This window comes from Amblyomma mixtum, chromosome 7, assembly GCF_055824585.1.
Source record: "Amblyomma mixtum isolate Tamu chromosome 7, ASM5582458v1, whole genome shotgun sequence".
Lineage (NCBI taxonomy): Eukaryota > Metazoa > Arthropoda > Arachnida > Ixodida > Ixodidae > Amblyomma > Amblyomma mixtum.
In genome coordinates this window covers 100026933-100044365 of record NC_143018.1, presented here as the reverse complement: position 1 = coordinate 100044365, position 17433 = coordinate 100026933, and the positions used below count along the sequence as shown (strand labels likewise).

Genomic DNA, 17433 nt, shown 5'->3' with positions numbered 1-17433 from the left:
GCGCGTTAGGACCTGGTAATTTTGGTGTCCTGCTTTTGCTGGGCTAGGGTCTTGTGGTATCTGTGGCTACTACTTTCTTGCAGTTCTTGAAGTGCAACATATTGCAGGTGTTTACAATATGCTCACAAATAAAAAAAAGGAAAAACTGTGTACTTCATTTATTAGGTGCAGAAACCAGAACCAGTGACTCATTTTGACATTTTCTTTTTTTATTTCTGCTTTCTTTACAGACTTTGCAGCGTCTACGTCAACCCACACATGCAAATACAGCAAAGATTTGTGCAAACACTTTGCTGGTAAGAAACAGGGAACCATGCTCCTCCAAGTCTTGGTTACGCTCTGAAGTACTTTTGTTTGCACTGAAAACGTTGGATAATCTTTCCTGATTCGTAGTTTTAATTACTACAAGACTTAACCCAGCCTGCTTTGAGAGCTGGAATGACAATGAACGAATCATCAGCAGTTGTAGTCATTTTTTTCATGTCTCACATGACCTAAACACCAGCTACACATCGTAGCTATCATTCAGCTGACGAAACCGAAAAAGCATCAAGCAGAAATTCAATTAATAAGTTGTTTAGCGGTCAAAGGTGAATAGCACGCAGTGAGCAATGTATACTAATGCCTAAAGCATCGTTTGAAAGAAGAAAACGCGCAAGCAGAATTTCAGTGTTTATAGAGTCCTTTAAAATTCAGTGTTCTGTCCGTTTAAACATGACAGCAGCACAATGCAGCATGCACGAAAGACTTGCAGCGCTTCTCTGACTGTAGAAGTCTCCAGCATTGCGCCTAATTTCTGCTCCCAGAACCGGCCTAGTGGCGATGGTGAAGAGGTTGCTATGCAGGGAAGCTGACTTGCACATTTCTGCAACGTGTCCATGAACATGTGCTGCTTATCCACTTTTCTCATTATTGTACGGGCCGCCGCGGTGGCTCAGTGGTTATGGTGCTCGGCTGCTGACCCGAAAGACGCGGGTTCGATCCCGGCCACGGCGGCTAGAATTTCTTTGGAGGAGAAATTCTAGAGGCCTGTGTGTTGTGCGATGTCAGTGCACGTTAAAGAACCCCAGGTGGTCGAAATTTCCGGAGCCCTCCACTACGGCGTCTCTCATAGCCTGAGTCGCTTTGGGACGTTAAACCCCACAAAACCAAAACCATCATTATTGTACGGGTCAAGCTATCCTATTACAGGCTGTTGTTTGCCTTGCCTTACCGAGTGTCTACATTTTCATCAGACATCAGATACTAAAAATGGCAGTGCTTTAAATTTTTATGCTACATTAGTGCTTATCAGTGCCTGCTAATTTCGGCTCCCAGTGTCGTGTGTAGTTTCAGACACTACTGGCTGATGCTTAGAAAAATATATCTGAGGTTCAACCCAGCTGAACCTAGTAGACAAGCCAGAGCAAAGCCAGCGGCATTTATAGCGAATAATGGTGTGACATCATTGCTACGTCATTGCGTGACATCACATCAGGCAATGCGAATCTCTGCTCCAAAGGTAAAGGTCAAAGGTCAGGTGACCACTGGTCATCGGTCACAAAGCTTTCTATTCAGTAGCTGTGACCATACCATACAGGCATATTCATGACTATGTGCTGCAAGACACATTGTCATGCATTGTTAGTCTTGGGGGTTGTGTTCTTGATTTGACCTTGGTTGGGCTTTAAGGTCAAACGTGCAAAGGCAGGCGAAACTCTGAGTTGTACCTCTAGTAGTGTAGTTTTCACTGTAAATTCATTAGGCAATTGCAGTCAGAAATTGTGTACTCGCTTGGAATAGTGGGACATCTGGACAGAACGGGTAGCATCAGTACTACTGGAAGAGGGGGGGGGGGTGCTTGATTTGACCTTGGTTGGGCTTTAAGGTCAAATGTACAAAGGCAGGCGAAATTCTGAGTTGTACCTCTAGTAGTGTAGTTTTCACTGTAAAATAATTAGGCAATTGCAGTCAGAAATTGTGTACTCGCTTGGAATAGTGGGACACCTGGACAGAACGGGAAGCATCAGTGCTACTGGAAGAAGGTTTGAATATTTGTGACCCCCCATTCCATCGTCATCATCAGCCTAGGTGCATCCATTGCGGGGCAAAACCCTCTCCCACATCTCTCCTGTTACCCCTGTTCTTATGCCATTTGCAGCCCCATTATCCCTGCACACTTGCTGAGGCCACCCTTCCACCTGGCTTTCCTCCGTGCGCAGACTTAAGAACAGTTTAAAGAAACACGCTACTGGTAGCTTTCTGTATCTTCTTACTACCGCCCTTTTGTGCCGTCCGCAATTTTATAATGTCACACGTCAAACCAAGTACCTCTGTATGCGTATTTTTTGGTAGCTCACATACCAGATGCAATGTCTTCCCTTCTTTGTTTCAGCCTTTGAGAAGAAGATGCTTCGAAATCAGACGGACATATTGTCTGAACTGAGGCGTGTTCAAGCGACAGTGCAGTCTATTGCGCCCAAGCCCGTGCCCAGGCTGCTAGAGGACTGCCCTGTGCTTCCAGCGTCCAGCCCCACGGGTGTGCACGCACTCGAAGATTACCCGTCTTCGGAGGAAAACTCTGGCCGACCGGTAAGTTTTGTCCTTATAACCACTGTGGATGGGGCTGTAATCGATTGGTAATGTGCCCCAATAATTATCTCTGGGTTGTAGATCTGCACACATTCTCGCCCTATGCTTGCCTTCACCACTCTTTTCTTACCCTTCATCCCCAACCACTTGTTTATTTATTTATTCAAGTTACTCACAGGCTCCTTTACACCTCAGCATTGTGTGAGTGGGGCAGTACATAGAAGTTGGAGAACAGCGCAAAAAAAAAAACGACTGAAGAGAAACGTTATACAATAGTTAGAAGGAGGCACTGAGTAGAATACAAATAAAATAATACAATACACAATAATTAGATAAGTTTAAAAATGTGGCAACATACAAATGGAACACAATTTGACAGTGAGGCTAAAAAGTGCACAAGTTAGTTCACACTAAGCAGCAATAAAAGAGATTTTTCGCAAGGACATAGAGAACTAAGACACTAGACGAGGATTGCGTTTATCTTACCATGAAATGTAGCAGGATTTCTGGTATTAGTAGCATAGTCAGGAAGGCTGTTCGAATAGTTTATGGCACGTGGGAGAGCAGACATGTTGAATGCTTTTGTATGACCAAAAATACGCGTGAAGCTGCTATGATTATGGAGGCGATGAGATGTGCGACAGGGCCGTGACAAAGGTAATGTGTGACTGTGAAGACTGAAAACCATTTTATGAAATAAGCAAAGAAGTGCTACTGTACGACGTGTTTCTAAAGACTCAAGAGATAGCGATAATTTGATCTTAGTGACGCTGGAATGCCGGTTATAATGCCGGTGTAATGTAGCTGGCCATGGCTGTAGCTGCCTCTGGTCAACCTCTGAGCCTTTCCTGTCGTGAAGTTCACTCCTTCTTTCTCTCTGATCTGCTCATGTTACCAGCTTTGGTCCGCTTAACAACTGCCGCCGTGGTGGCTCAGTGGTTATGGTGTTCAGCTGTTGACCGGAAAGACACGGGTTCCATCCCGGCTATGGTGGTCGAATTTCGATGCAGGCAAAATTCTAGAGGCCCGTGTGCTGTGCGATGTCAGTGCACGTTAAAGAACCCCAGGAGGTCGAAATTTCCGGAGCCCTTCACTACGGCGTCCCTCATAGCCTGAGTCGCTTTGGGATGTTAAACCCCAATAAACCAAACAATACCTTAACTCTTTCACACATGTGGTTGTGCTCTTGTATCATTTTGGACATTGTTCATTATGCAGCACAGAAATGGAATGGCTGAATTCATCATGGTCTAGTTACTTTGGGAATGCCCCCCCCCCCCGTGCAAAAATAAATAAAAATATTTTTCTGACTACACCAGTGGATGTGATTATCGGAGTTTTAGTTTCTGCGGAAGAAAGCAGTTGGCGTGCTCTGTGGGAGTACCAGGACAACTAATATTGTTAGCGCAATTAAAAATGCCATGGGCTGGTTTTGCAGTGTGATGGCTTCATGATCAGTTGTGTTGTGGCAAGTGATGGAAGATTGAGTAGCAGTAGCAAGCACTGGCCTGAAGCCTAAGGCAAGTGTAGAAAGTTGAAAGTGTGGAGGCACTTGCATAATAGGAGTGTGGAAAATTCCGAGCTGTGAGGAATACCGTACTGAAGAGCTGAAGAGTGGTTCTTTAATGTCCATCAAAATTTTAGTAGAAGAGCATCTCTGCACTCTACCTCAATCGAATCATGGCCACTGTAGCTGGGTTGGTGTTAAAACTTTCTGCTCAACAGCATAACTGCAGTGCTGTCATGTATACTGGCGAGTGTGTTTAGTCATGATTTTGAATGAATTCAGAGGTGTTTGCATAGTTAAAGGACTATAGAAACAAACTTTAGTTGCGTGCTTTCTTCTTTCAAATGATGCATTAGACATTAGAATGCATGGATCTCCACATGGTATTCACCAAAGGTGGCTGAATAATTTATAATAGAATTTCTTCTCTCATGCTGCCGTATGAACACATGTATGGGCTGCATCCGTGTATGGGCTGCACCCGTGTATGAGCTGCACCCCTGTATGGGCTGCACCCGTGTATGGGCTGCACCCGTGTATGGGCTGCACCCGTGTATGGGCTGCACCCTTGTATGAGCTGCACCCCTGTATGGGCTGCACCCCTGTATGGGCTGCACCCATGTGTGGGCTGCACCCATGTGTGGGCTGCACCCCTGTATGGGCTGCACCTGTGTATGGGCTACCGCACCCTGTTTTCCTGAAGGAAGTATTGGAAAAAAGAAACCATGTAAGCGCCACACCCTAACCTTCCACGACTCACGCGAGAATGGCCTTCGGAATACACGTGCCCACTGTGGCCTGCGTGATCGGCTCCACCTGGGAGCAACGGTGCACTTCACAGAGTTTCTAAGTATTACTTAGAGGGATAGATGGTGCCACCATCTATGCGGGTTCCTAAAGGGACCTTCATCCACTATTGGAATGCTGGGAAGGCAGTGTGGGCATACTTGGCTTGGCGCTAAAACTTTACTTTAACTGCACAAATGAAAATTTTCCGAAAACATACATTGCAAGGGAGCGTTGTTTTACAATCAATGTGTCCTGTAATAAAATATGCTTACTGTACATTGCAATAAATGAGCAGAAAAGCGCATATAGGTGTAAATGATCACCCGAATTGGCCCATGGAGACAGCTTTTTCTTCATGCCGCCAAACATAGCTGACGTGAAAATATTTTTTTGCGTTTAACAGACACACTATTCAGAGCGACTATTTTTCCAAAAGATATTGTTAGCGCTTAAAATACTACACTTTAGAAGCTTCCGTTTTCACATTGTGGAAAACACAAACTTTTCATTGGTTTGGTTTGCTTTATGAGGGTTCAACATCCGAAAGCGACTCAGGCTATGAGGGACGCCGTAGTGGAGGGCTTCGGAAATTTCGACCACCTGGGGTTCTTTAACGTGCACTGACATCGCACAGCACACGGGCCTCTAGAATTCCGCCTCCAATGGAATGTGACTGCTGCGGCCGGGATCGAACCCGCGTCTTTCGGGTCAGCAGCCGAACGCCATAACCACTGAGCCACCGCGGTGGCCTTTCATTCGTGTAGTCTGCTATTGTGGGACGTGCCCTATGTCCGTGCATATGCTATGTTAGTGCCACCAGAAACTTGCCCAAGCCCCCTGCTTCTTATGAGAAAGTAGTTTGCGCACACTATGTGCCGGATCTCGCCATGTTTTGGCGCTGCGCTTAAAGATTTTGCCAAGAAAAACATGAATTAGGAAGCGCAGACCTGTCCTGCCACAAGTAAGTGACGGCCGTGTTCATGCTGAACATGCGGGTATTTGCCTTGATTAATTCGTGAAGAGGAAGTTGTTCCTGCATGCAATGCGCAACCACCACCAGTCTTCGAAATGAACCAAACGCAGTCCTCGGCGAGTACGACCGACTTTAGGCCTAGCATGCACCAGACACTGCTGAGCTCACTTCGAGCCAAGCACCTTCGAGTGATTCGGATCTCAAATGAACTGCATGCACAGCTTCACTAGACAACCACAGAGCGCACAAAATGTCAGTGAAAGCTAGAGTGGTGAAAACGAAACTGAGCAATTAAAAAAATCCAATCCATAGCACAGTCAACAAGCCACCAAATGTCAATCCGAAGCGCTGTCTTACCAGCATGCCTTTGCACTTCCATGGTTGGGGAAGTGCAGAGCCGTCAGCTTTCCCTCTAGTGAATAGTAAGCAACTCTATGTTGTGCTTGGTCGCGGAGGCCTCATGCGCGTACAGGAGCTTCCAGGTGCCGCCCACAGATGGCGCCCGAGAACAAGGTCATCATCATCATCATCAACAACCTTTTCCTGTGCCACGAGCTCCCGCTATCTATTTCGCCATTAGTATCATCAACTCCAGCTTTTTGTGGCTGTCAAAGGCACGGGAGTTGTGGTAGCATGTTAGTTCACCGTAGTTGTATCTTTTGTGTGCTGCTGCTGAGCATTGCAATTTTAACACAATGGGCAAGCATCTGAATAGCTACATGGCTGGGAGTTTGCTCTCGAACGGGAGAATCATGCGGCGGGCAAAAAATTGACGTAGCTGAGAAGTGCGTCTCACGATGGTGCAACCAAAAAGATGCATTGAGGAACACAGGCTGCAAAAAGCACGCTTTCCGAGGCAGGCCATGCAAGTTTCCTGAACTGGAAGAAAAGCTGCTCTGCTACGTGATGGAATTGCAGAACAATGGCTGTGTGTTGACAGTGGACATGTTGCATGACTTCTTGTGGGATAAGCATGCACCGGAGCACAGCACCAGCGCGGAGTCAGAAGACTCCGTTAGTGACGACTGAACGTAGAAGAAATGCCGCTCATTCCGTGGTTGATGTCTTTTTACTTAATTTATTTTTTTCGCACATCGCATGTAAATTTGCTGCACCCAGAAAATTGGCCCTCGAATCTGGAAAAAAAATGCTGCCTTTATACACGTTTATATGGTACCTTGATTTTAGTTTCATCTACTGAACGATGACTATACATGTAGTTGACATATTTAGGTCATGTGGGGCACAAGAAACCTGCAATATAAATGCTGATACGTAATGTACATTTAATTCACTATAGCACTTGAGCCAGCCTGCTTTAAAGGGACAGTGAGGAGAGCTCTATTAATATTTTTTTTATAGCAAAATCCGATAGTTCGGCATGTCATGGCGTTGTTGCTGCTTCGCCGGCAGCAAAAGGTGCATTGTTTCTAAGAAATTTGGATTCGAAGTTGAAAAAGTTTTTCCCGCTGCTCTGATTCAAACTTGGAATTCTCTTATGACGACACAGGACGAAGTGACGTGAAACATGACGTGCACATGACGTAATGCAGACTCTGTGATTTCTGACGGCCAGCAGTGCGGCCTAGCAGCAGCCGAAAAGAAAGCTACCGCCGGACGCACGTTGAAGGCATCTATCGGCTACTGCGGCCGTCGCTACCGTCGCTTCGTTTACATTTGCACCGGCGTTTTGCCAGCGTTACGATGGATCCCGTCCTCGAAGTCGTCAACGAAGTTCTCGCAAATAGACACCTTTAGCACTCCCTGTACCTTGCTACCGTTAGCGGAATACCAGGAGCCCGCCTACCGCCAATGAGTAGGCGCTGATTGGTCCCGATGCTGCAGGCACGCACGTAGCTGCTGGGTACGTGGCGCCATCTGGCGACGTCAAGGAGATTTACGCATTCATTGGCTGCGCCTCAGTGATTCGTGGCTTTTTGTGTCCCAGTTTTGCTAGAACCATTGGTTCTGGCAACACTGTTTTGTCCTATGACGTCATCACGCTTGTACTTGCGAGTTTAGCCTGTGGCGGCGATACCTGTATTTTGGTTCTTGCTCTTTTCTACGTTACAAGAGCTTTTTTGTTAGTATGAGTGGCGTTTTTGTGATCAGGAGCTGGTATTCTGTCGATACAAGCCAACTTAAATTTCTCCTCAGTGTCTCTTTAAGAGCTGGGATGACAAGTGTTGTATTAGAAGTTATATTGCCATTTTTCTCAAACCTCACATAACCTAAAAGTCAACTACGAGCCACAACCATTGTTTGGCGGATGAACCCATGACAGCAGTAGCGTTAAGAAGAAATTCAGCTGTAAATTATTTAGCAGTCATAGGTGAACATCACGTGGTGATGTATGCATACTATTCATGTCTTGTGCGTCATTTGAAGGAAGAAAATATGCAAACAAAAATTTGGTATTTGTAAACTTTTAAGGTGATGAGGAACAAAGATATGGTCTTAAGTTTGGGACATGAATGTTTCATAAGCTAACATGTACCATATTTACACAACTGTAATACCCTAGTTACACGGGCGGACTTAACCGCGGTTAAGGCGAACATGGTTAAGTGTAACCACGGTTCGTGGCTGTTACAGGGCAGATGAAACCACGGTTAAGGCGCGTTCACACTTACCCAAAAATCCGGCGAGTGAAGCGGATTTGCTCGCCGCAAAAACTAGGACCTGTTCACATCTGTTGCTGCCCAGGTGAGGCGGAACCGCCGCACCGCTGCTGTTTCTCGCTTTTCCACACCATGTCGCTGCTGGCAGCATACACATATATAGTGAGAAGAGAGGATAAATCTACGCTGTCTATGTACCATAAGCGTATGCATGCTTACGTACGTTAAACTCAGGCGTATTTCCACTTCTAGTTCAGCGTATGCTAGCACAAACGCAAAAATAAACAGCCTATAGTGGCGCCATCTGGTTGTCAGGACGGGAACCATTACTGTCAACAAACTGACTCTCCTCTTAAGCCTAGAAGCAGCAGAATCGTCACTCTGAATAAAAAAAATAAGCAAATTTGTCACTTTTACGTTTCCTTAGAGACGAAGTGAGATGAAGTGAAAGACCGATGCCCCATTTATGGCCAGTGAACACACTGAAAAAGGCAGCAACAACAAGAATTCTGTCCGAAGCGAGAGATCTGGCTTTGAAGGGCGCCGCCATGTTTGTTGCAGTGTGGCGGAAATTGGTGTGGACTGATCGGCCTCACCGCGCCGCCTTCTGCCTCGCTTGGCGTCAGAAGTGGCCGAATCCGCTTCGCTCGCCGGATTTTTGGGCGAGTGTGAACGCGCCTTTAAGCTGCTTACCGCGGTTATCACCAAAAGCGAGCTTGGCAACCTTGGTTACAGGCATCAAGTGAGAAAATGGCGGCGCCCTGTGCGACAGCGTGCGAGCCGGCTGCCGACCCGAAGCGTACAAGATGGCCTTCTGCCACCACTGCCAGCCTGATAAGGCTTTGGGAAAACTATCTGCCCCAACTAAGGAACGTTCGCAATGCGAAGGTTTATGCAGCCATCACTGGGGAACTGAACGCGGGGCTACCTGCTGACGAAGGGCCCTACAATATAAAACAAGTGCGGATGAAAATCGACAACCTCCACAAAAAATACCGGTAAGTGCAAACGATACATTTTGATATTGACGCACGGTTTCACCCGGGTAGCAGTTGCAGAATCGCGCCAGGATGACTGTGTTGGCGCGAATGCCGAGAATGGCGCGAATGCCGAGACGACATGTGAGCTCGTGCACACAGGATGCAGTGGTTCCAGTAATTTTAGTGCATGGTTGGTGAAATTATTTACCCTTAAGCATTTCTCAGGTTTGTGTTTGGTTAACGTGAAGTGTAGCTCGAGCGACTGCGCACAGCGGAGATTTGTTTACGAGGCTTCCGTTATTCATTAATTGCACTCATCGATTCACCACATTTTGCTTGCAACTCTGTTGGCAATCTCATGGTACGATGTGCACTCGTACTATGTGCAAATTTTGCCCCATTCACACTTGTTCACCCCCTCCCCCCTGGAAAAAAAAAAAAAAGTTTCATAACCATAGCAATATGTATGTAAAGTATACATAATTTTTTTCAGTAGTTAAACATTTCAGTTTCCCAATTAAGCACCATTGTTCCGAGAATTGTGGTTCAAATTTACGAGTAGTTTTCCATCTGCCCTGTAAAGTATTTTGTTCAGTGCTTTAGTGGATTACTCATGCTTGAAATTATAAATACCCCTCCCCCCCCCCCCCTTTTTTTTTTCAGGAAAATGAGGCGTGATAGCACAATGACTGGCTCATCAGGCATCGACTGGCAGTTTTATCAGTTGCTACATAAATTTTTAGGCACCCTGGCAACCAATGATGATACATTTGTAGAAGAGAGTATTGAGGTATTTGTTCACATTTTAATCTTACATTGTTTACATTTGAAACAAAAATTTGACAACTAGAATGTTACTCATGAAATTACTTACATAAGCAGTGCAAAATCAAGTATAAGAGAGTTGAGATGCTAGTCAAAATGCTATTAGAAGTTAAAGGTGCACTGAAGAGGATTCTGAACATGTCTTTTTGCCGCGGGAACTCGATCCACACGTTCCTAGCATTCTTAGAAACAGTGACTTATTGCCCTGTGTGGCCGATTTCCCCAATTAAAACGAATTAACGTCCGGCTCCCGCCTTTTTTTTTTAATTCTGCCTCGTACGGTGGGCGGAGTCGACCAATGCGTGGAGCGCCTTTCACCCAGTCCCGTGGAGGCATTGCTTTCGCTTCATTTTGTTTTTTAGGTTTCCATGAATAAATAGTTTCATTCGCAGCTAATATAGCCGCAAAATAAGCCCGAAGAAATAAAAATACGCGTGGACTATTTGCTACTACGGACTACTACGTATTACTCCGCCGATGGCAGAGCGGCAAGCCACCACGGGACTGGGTGAAAGGCACTCCACGCGTTGGTCGACTCCGCCCACCGTACGAGGCAGAATTAAAAAAAAAAGGCGGGAGCCGGACGTTAATTCGATTTAATTGGGGAAATCGGCCACACAGGGCAGTAAATCGCAGTTTCTAAGAAAGCTCGGAACGTGTAGATCGAGTTCCCGCGGCAAAAAGACAAGTTCAGATTCCTCTTCAGTGCACCTTTAACAAGCCTGATGCCTAAAAACAGATGGCTGATTTGTTTTTTCTTGTAGAGGGGAAATGGTGTGGTATTCTCCCGGTGTCGCCTTTTGCGACAGGTCGCATTAGGGCGGGGCCTGAAAAAGGGCGTGCAGTTGCTCGAAGAAACTGCAAATGGCCCCGACACTTTCGTCTGAGGTGCTTTCATTGATCATGAAAAACGACAATTTACCACTGCTGATTCACTAGCAGCAGTAGTTTCCTATCTTTGATTAGTAGTTGTGAATTATTGCAGAGATCTTTATTTTTCATTTCAAGCAGCATAATGTACATACTACAGTCAGTGAGTATTTACAATGCAAGACTGATGGCACTTATTTAAATTTATCATTCATTTTACGAGTGCGATTGCGGTTTAAGCCATGAAGAAAATGGCGCTTGTCATGTCGGTGTCTGAAACATATTGTCGAGAAATCAAATGGCGTTATTCTCAGTAATGCGTGTATGAACGTTGTCATGTACGTTTAGTGTCTGCTTAGCGTGTGGGGCAACTATTTATGGGCACTAGCATGTCTTTTGACCTCGTCCAGTGCTGTTTCCAGCCGCATCGGTGGTTGAAACATGTGAACGACAACACGGAGGTGTTTAATGTTCAGTTGTATGTTTGTAAAAGTCGTCACATTGCTTTAAATCCTCTTTGGCTCGTGCGGACACTGTTTCGTGGTGCTAATGTGCATTAAACCACCTTGAAGGGTCATTAAGCTGCGAGCACAAATGCTGCCAAGGCCATCTCGTCGCAGTGGGCAACGTCTGCTTCGTCGTCTGTTCACGACGGTGCAAAGTAAGTTTGCATGGCGAGCGGAAGTCCGGCTCAGCAGACGGTAGCCACAGTGCTGTGCTCTTCTACAACCGGTAATGCCGCCAAAAAGATTCGTCGGGCAAGGTAAACAGGTCGCGATGTCCGCGGACACGGCACTCTTCTTCGCGGCTCAAGAACCAGGCAAGGAGAGTGGGATCCTTGGCGTCTAGTATCGATTTCCTAGCCCGTGAGCCGCGCAAACCGCTTCAGCGTATTTCGTTGTTCGATGAAGCGTAGTAAATGGAGACGACGTCACGATTACATAACAGGAAGGCGGATGCGCTGTCGTCACGCCACCGTCGCCGTGGCTGATAGGGCTCGAGTCCATCAGCGTAGAGCGAAGTGGACATGTCGCAAAAGGTGACATTGGGAGAATACCACCCTTGATGTAATGAGTTTTGAAACAGGTTGATAGGGTGATGGGGAGGTCATAGGGTTCAGATCCTACCCTTGGCACGGTTTTTTTTCTATATAATTACATATAGCCAAAAAAAAAACTTATCAATCCCCCTCAATGAACAATTCTCCACTGTCTTCCACTGGGCCACACTGTTTCGTTGTGGTTGCTCAGGCACAGGCGGCTCTATTTAAATGTGATGCTCACGTAGTTAAATGTATTCAAGGGGTTTAATAACTAATTAAGCCATTTGCATGGACACTTTCTGCAAAGCTACTCTGAAACAAAAGTAAGGAAATGTTCATTTAATTTCTCTGAAGTACACGAAATAAGACTTTCTGTTTCATGACGTGATCCCTATTGGAGTCATTTTCCATGTGTTGAAAATCAGCTGTCTTGAAGTCACATAACATAAGTGGATACGTTCGAAACTAGGTGTTATAAATATCACATTATCATTGCAGAGGTCACAAAAACACCAAAATCTTGTTCAGGCATTTATATATGTGTGACAACACTCAAACCACAAAGTTTTATGCTTTGAAATCTTGCTCCAGGGCATATTACCTTGTAGCCAGGCTTCCCACTCAATTGCACACCTCTGTTGGTCTTTGAAATTATGATTACACTTCACTTGATTATGATTACACATTGATATAAATGGTTAATCATTTTTGCACTTACATCATTGAATGGAATTGGCTACAGAAAGACCTAGCTGGAACTAAAAACCTAGAGAAGTTTTTCAGACTGCTTGACGATTTAGGAGCAGCTGGTGTATTAAAAAAAAACAACTAAAATGCGCGTTATTTCATTTCTATCTTCAGAGTTACTCTGCTATATTCTGCCGAAGGTTCAGTGTTTATTGGCAAATATGTGATCTTGCCTTTTTTTAAAATTTATGTGCCCATATGGTTGCTCTTGTATTTCGTAGTATCTAATTACCGCATTTTTGTTTCCTACTGTCTCTATGTAATGTCCACTTTGGGCTCTTGGTTAAAGAAATGAAATAGGCTCCATCACTATACAGGTAGGTTTCCTCTCACCAACACTGCATATATCTTCATGCATAAACTGTTTCAGTTGCTTCTAGGATGCCTTCAGTCATGTAGAGTACCGTTGTGGGCATTAGGTGTGGTACGGTCATGGACGTGTGCCTATTGTTCTGGCTTCACTTTCGGATTATAGCAATGCAAACGGGTTTTGGCCAATGCTTTACAGGTGGTGGAGGCGACAGCTCCTGTTGAAGGGGCCGAAGTACTAGCAACATGGGAAGACTAGCGTTGCAATCGACACCAGCCAGCCAGACAGGTTTCCCAGCATGGCTGCTATTGAAAGTGCAACCTCTGCTCAAAGGCAGTGACTCTGCGACTGCAGATGTGGGCAGCACCCCTAGAAGCATAAAGTTTCTTACTATTACCTAGAGGGAAAGCTGGCGGCGCTGCACTTCAGCCACCATGGGCGCTCAAAGCATCATGGGGCGGTGAGCTACTTGTTGCGGAACAGTCGTAGTTTTTCGGGAACACGGAGTGTCATTACTAAGATGTTTCATTCCAAAAACGCTGTCCGTGTGTGCGCAGACGACTTTTGCTCGAACGCAGTGGGCAAAAATCATAGTAGTAAAAACGCGACGACACATGACGCCAATAAAAGGTTTCACTTTTCCGAAATGCCATTAAAAAACCTCTTATAGTATTTAAGCAACAAAATCTTTTTTGAAAACATATTTACTTCTAAAAGTGCGTCTGTTAATTACGAAATATTAGTTTTTATAGCGTTCTTTACTTGGCCAATAGGAGAGCGAGTCGTCTCTTATTTTGGGCAAACTTTGCACTTAAATGCTTTTCTGCTCGTTTGTTGCAATCATTAGACAAGATTTTGAATGTTAGGACGTTTGTAGTTATCAAACAACTTTATTTTTCTATTATTTTTTGGCCAAAAGTTGCAGTTCCGCAACAAGTAGCTCACCGCCCCATGATGCTTTGAGCGCCCATGGTGGCTGAAGTGGTCTCGAGGCGTCGCCATGCAAACTCCCATAGACGGGCTGCCAGCTTTCGCTCTAGGTAATAGTAAGAAACTCTATGCCTAGAAGGGCCAACGAACGGCCTGGCAACACTGTACTGCAGCAGTGTTGCTACATCTCCAGAAGGAGGAAGCTGTCACGGCTGCAGAGTATGCGAAGGACATGCTTTTGTATGATCGCTTCACACCACTGTCTTTTCCCCCCTTGTGCAATGTTCCGGACGAGACCTTTAAGGGTACAATAAATGATGATGATGATGAAATCGTACACTCTTCAGAAAAAAAGAAAAGGGTTGAAGCTTCAGGAAGAAACGAAGGAGATGTAAGACAGTATGCTGCCAATGATGAGGGAATATTTTGGCCCAGAAAAAGCAATAAACTGTAGGAAAAGAATGACATTAGATATTAACTGTTCATTTATTATGCTCAGCCGCCGCGGTGGCTCAGTGGTTATGGTGCTCGGCTGCTGACCCGAAAGTCGCGGGTTCGATCCCGGCCGCGGCGGTTGAATTTCTTTGGAGGAGAAATTCTCGAGGCCCGTGTACTGTGCGATGTCAGTGCACGTTAAAGAACCCCAGGTGGTCGAAATTTCCGGAGCCCTCCACTACGGCGTCTCTCGTAGCCTTAGTCGCTTTGGGACGTTAAACCCCATAAACCAAACTAACGAACCATTTGTTATGCTCATATACTGCGCATTCTTTTTAAAAAACTTAAAGTGCCGAGTTTAGGATCAGTGCACCTGAAGAAATCATAGTTATTAGAATGTTCTTTTATGGTGGGCTAAGCTGGAAGAAAAGTGGCAATAATTCTTTTCCAGCTTTCTTTCATTTACTCGTAACTGGTCAAAGTGGTTTAAGGAACAATTTCCCAGTTGATTCCAGTTGTTTCCAGTTGGCTCCCAGCTGAATTCCAGTTGCATCCAACTGGTATCCAACTGGAATCAACTGGGAAATTGTTCCTTAAACCACTTTGACCAGTTGCGATTTTCACCTGGGACACGTCTTCCATTTTTCTCTCATGTCACAGCATACCAAGAGTCACCTGTGTGAGCCTCTGTTGATTAAAGGGTATAGTTAAAAATGAGATTGCCTGAATAAAGCTTATTAATAAAAATAGCTTGGAATATTAGTATTTATGTTGTGCCAGCATTTCTACATTTTTTTTTGCTTAGACCTCCCAATCCTTTGCAATTTCCTAACTCTGGGCTTTCCTAAAGCACATAAGGTCTGACCATGCTGCTATGTATGGACTAAGAGAATAGTGTAGTTTTGACTCCTATTTTAGTGGTTTGAACCGTGGACTGTTCTGAGTTGTGTAAAAAAATTATGGACAATTTAGTGTGGTTACGCCAAATGAAAATTAAGTGCACCAGCACTTCAGTTTTCACTTTGGTTTCGGTTCGGGGCTCAGTTTTCAAGATCAAGCAGGCTTTAGACGAAGATTGACGAGTGAGGCCCTTCGTGATAGCACATTAAAACTGCAGGGGACACTTAAGTTTTATTTTAGTCAAATGTTTTAGGGGAATCCCCCAAGGTGGAGTACATTTGTAATAAGGAAGTAATTACTCATTGACGCCCACCCGAGCGCAGCCATACGGCTACAAAGGAAAGCTATACAGCTTTCTTAGAAACTTCGTAGTTAAAGAAAAGAAAAAGAAAAGAATAGCTTTCCTTTGTAGCCGTATGGCTGCGCTCGGGTGGATGCCAATGAGTAATTACTCCCTTATTACAAATCTACTCCACCTTGGGGGATTCCCCTAAAATATTTGACCAACACAGTTCCCACTTCGAGTTATTGATCAATTCGCTCTCGCCCTACCATAAGCTTGCCGTCCTGGTTAGCTCAATTGGTAGAGCGACTGCTCCGGTGAAGTGGTGGTCCTGGGTTTGATCCCCGGACCAGGACGAATTTTTCTTTTAACTACGAAGTTTCTGAGAAAGCTGTATAGCTTTCCTTTGTAGCCGTATGGCTGCGCTGGGGTGGATGCCAGTGAGTAATTACTCCCTTATTACAAATCTACTCCACCTTGGGGGATTCCCCTAAAACATTTGACCAACACAGTTCCCACTTCGAGTTATTGATCAATTCGCTCTCGCCCTACCATAAGCTTGCCGTCCTGGTTAGCTCAATTGGTAGAGCGACTGCTCCGGTGAAGCAGTGGTCCTGGGTTCGATCCCCGGACCAGGACGAATTTTTCTTTTAACTACGAAGTTTCTGAGAAAGCTGTATAGCTTTCCTTTGTAGCCGTATGGCTGCGCTCGGGTGGATGCCAATGAGTAATTACTCCCTTATTACAAATCTACTCCACCTTGGGGGATTCCCCTAAAACATTTGACCAACACAGTTCCCACTTCGAGTTATTGATCAATTCGCTCTCGCCCTACCATAAGCTTGCCGTCCTGGTTAGCTCAATTGGTGGAGCGACTGCTCCGGTGAAGCAGTGGTCCTGGGTTCGATCCCCGGACCAGGACGAATTTTTCTTTTAACTACGAAGTTTCTGAGAAAGCTGTATAGCTTTCCTTTGTAGCCATATGGCTGCGCTCGGGTGGATGCCAATGAGTAATTACTCCCTTATTACAAATCTACTCCACCTTGGGGGATTCCCCTAAAACATTTGACCAACACAGTTCCCACTTCGAGTTACTGATCAATTCGCTCTCGCCCTACCATAAGCTTGCCGTCCTGGTTAGCTCAATTGGTAGAGCGACTGCTCCGGTGAAGCAGTGGTCCTGGGTTCGATCCCCGGACCAGGACAAATTTTTCTTTTAACTACGAAGTTTCTGAGAAAGCTGTATAGCTTTCCTTTGTAGTCGTATGGCTGCGCTCGGGTGGATGCCAATGAGTAATTAGTCCCTTATTACAAGTTTCATTTTAGCGTTAATGGGTTAATGCACATATTCGCGGAATCGGTCGTTCTATGCTTTACATTCAGAGGTGGCTGGGACACCTCATACCACTCCTGGTGCAGTGGTACTACAGTTAAGCGATGCACCACTGCTCTGCGATGGAAGGTGCTGCCACCTGTGGAGCTTGTGAGACCCAGGTTGATGCTCCCGAGCAACTACGAGGGGGTACCCAAAAGAATCTGAACTACTTTTTTGAATCGGCACAGCTTCTGTGGTACCGCGTTTTGCCGCTAGGAGCGCATAGAACGAACATTCCAGAGTCAGTAAGCCGAGTGCCGTCGTTGAAGGAGGTC

General features: G+C 45.4%; 1 protein-coding gene and 2 non-coding genes across 3 annotated transcripts; all 3 read left to right on the top strand.

The window, feature by feature from the left end:
* The first annotated feature begins 9198 nt into the window (after positions 1-9198).
* On the top strand, positions 9199-13605 carry LOC149336971 (uncharacterized). The gene is made up of 3 exons (XM_089554793.1): positions 9199-9459; positions 10105-10231; positions 13434-13605. Exons 1-3 carry the CDS (start codon positions 9212-9214, stop codon positions 13491-13493), a joined length of 435 nt encoding a protein of 144 aa, XP_089410919.1. The 5' UTR covers positions 9199-9211; the 3' UTR covers positions 13494-13605.
* A 2743-nt stretch (positions 13606-16348) lies between these two features.
* TRNAT-GGU (transfer RNA threonine (anticodon GGU)) lies at positions 16349-16422 on the top strand. The gene has a single exon. It is a non-coding gene; the product is annotated as a tRNA-Thr (tRNA).
* A 492-nt stretch (positions 16423-16914) lies between these two features.
* TRNAT-GGU (transfer RNA threonine (anticodon GGU)) lies at positions 16915-16988 on the top strand. Its single transcript has one exon. It is a non-coding gene; the product is annotated as a tRNA-Thr (tRNA).
* Positions 16989-17433: the final 445 nt, after the last annotated feature.

Excerpts from the sequence above, each read along its gene's own strand:
- LOC149336971 (XM_089554793.1), top strand. The coding sequence starts at position 9,212 with ATGGCGGCGCCCTGTGCGACAGCGTGCGAGCCGGCTGCCGACCCGAAG. Across the intron at positions 9,460-10,104 it reads AACCTCCACAAAAAATACCG|GAAAATGAGGCGTGATAGCA; the intron begins GTAAGTGCAAAC and ends TTTTTTTTTCAG. Across the intron at positions 10,232-13,433 it reads TTGTAGAAGAGAGTATTGAG|GTGGTGGAGGCGACAGCTCC; the intron begins GTATTTGTTCAC and ends AATGCTTTACAG.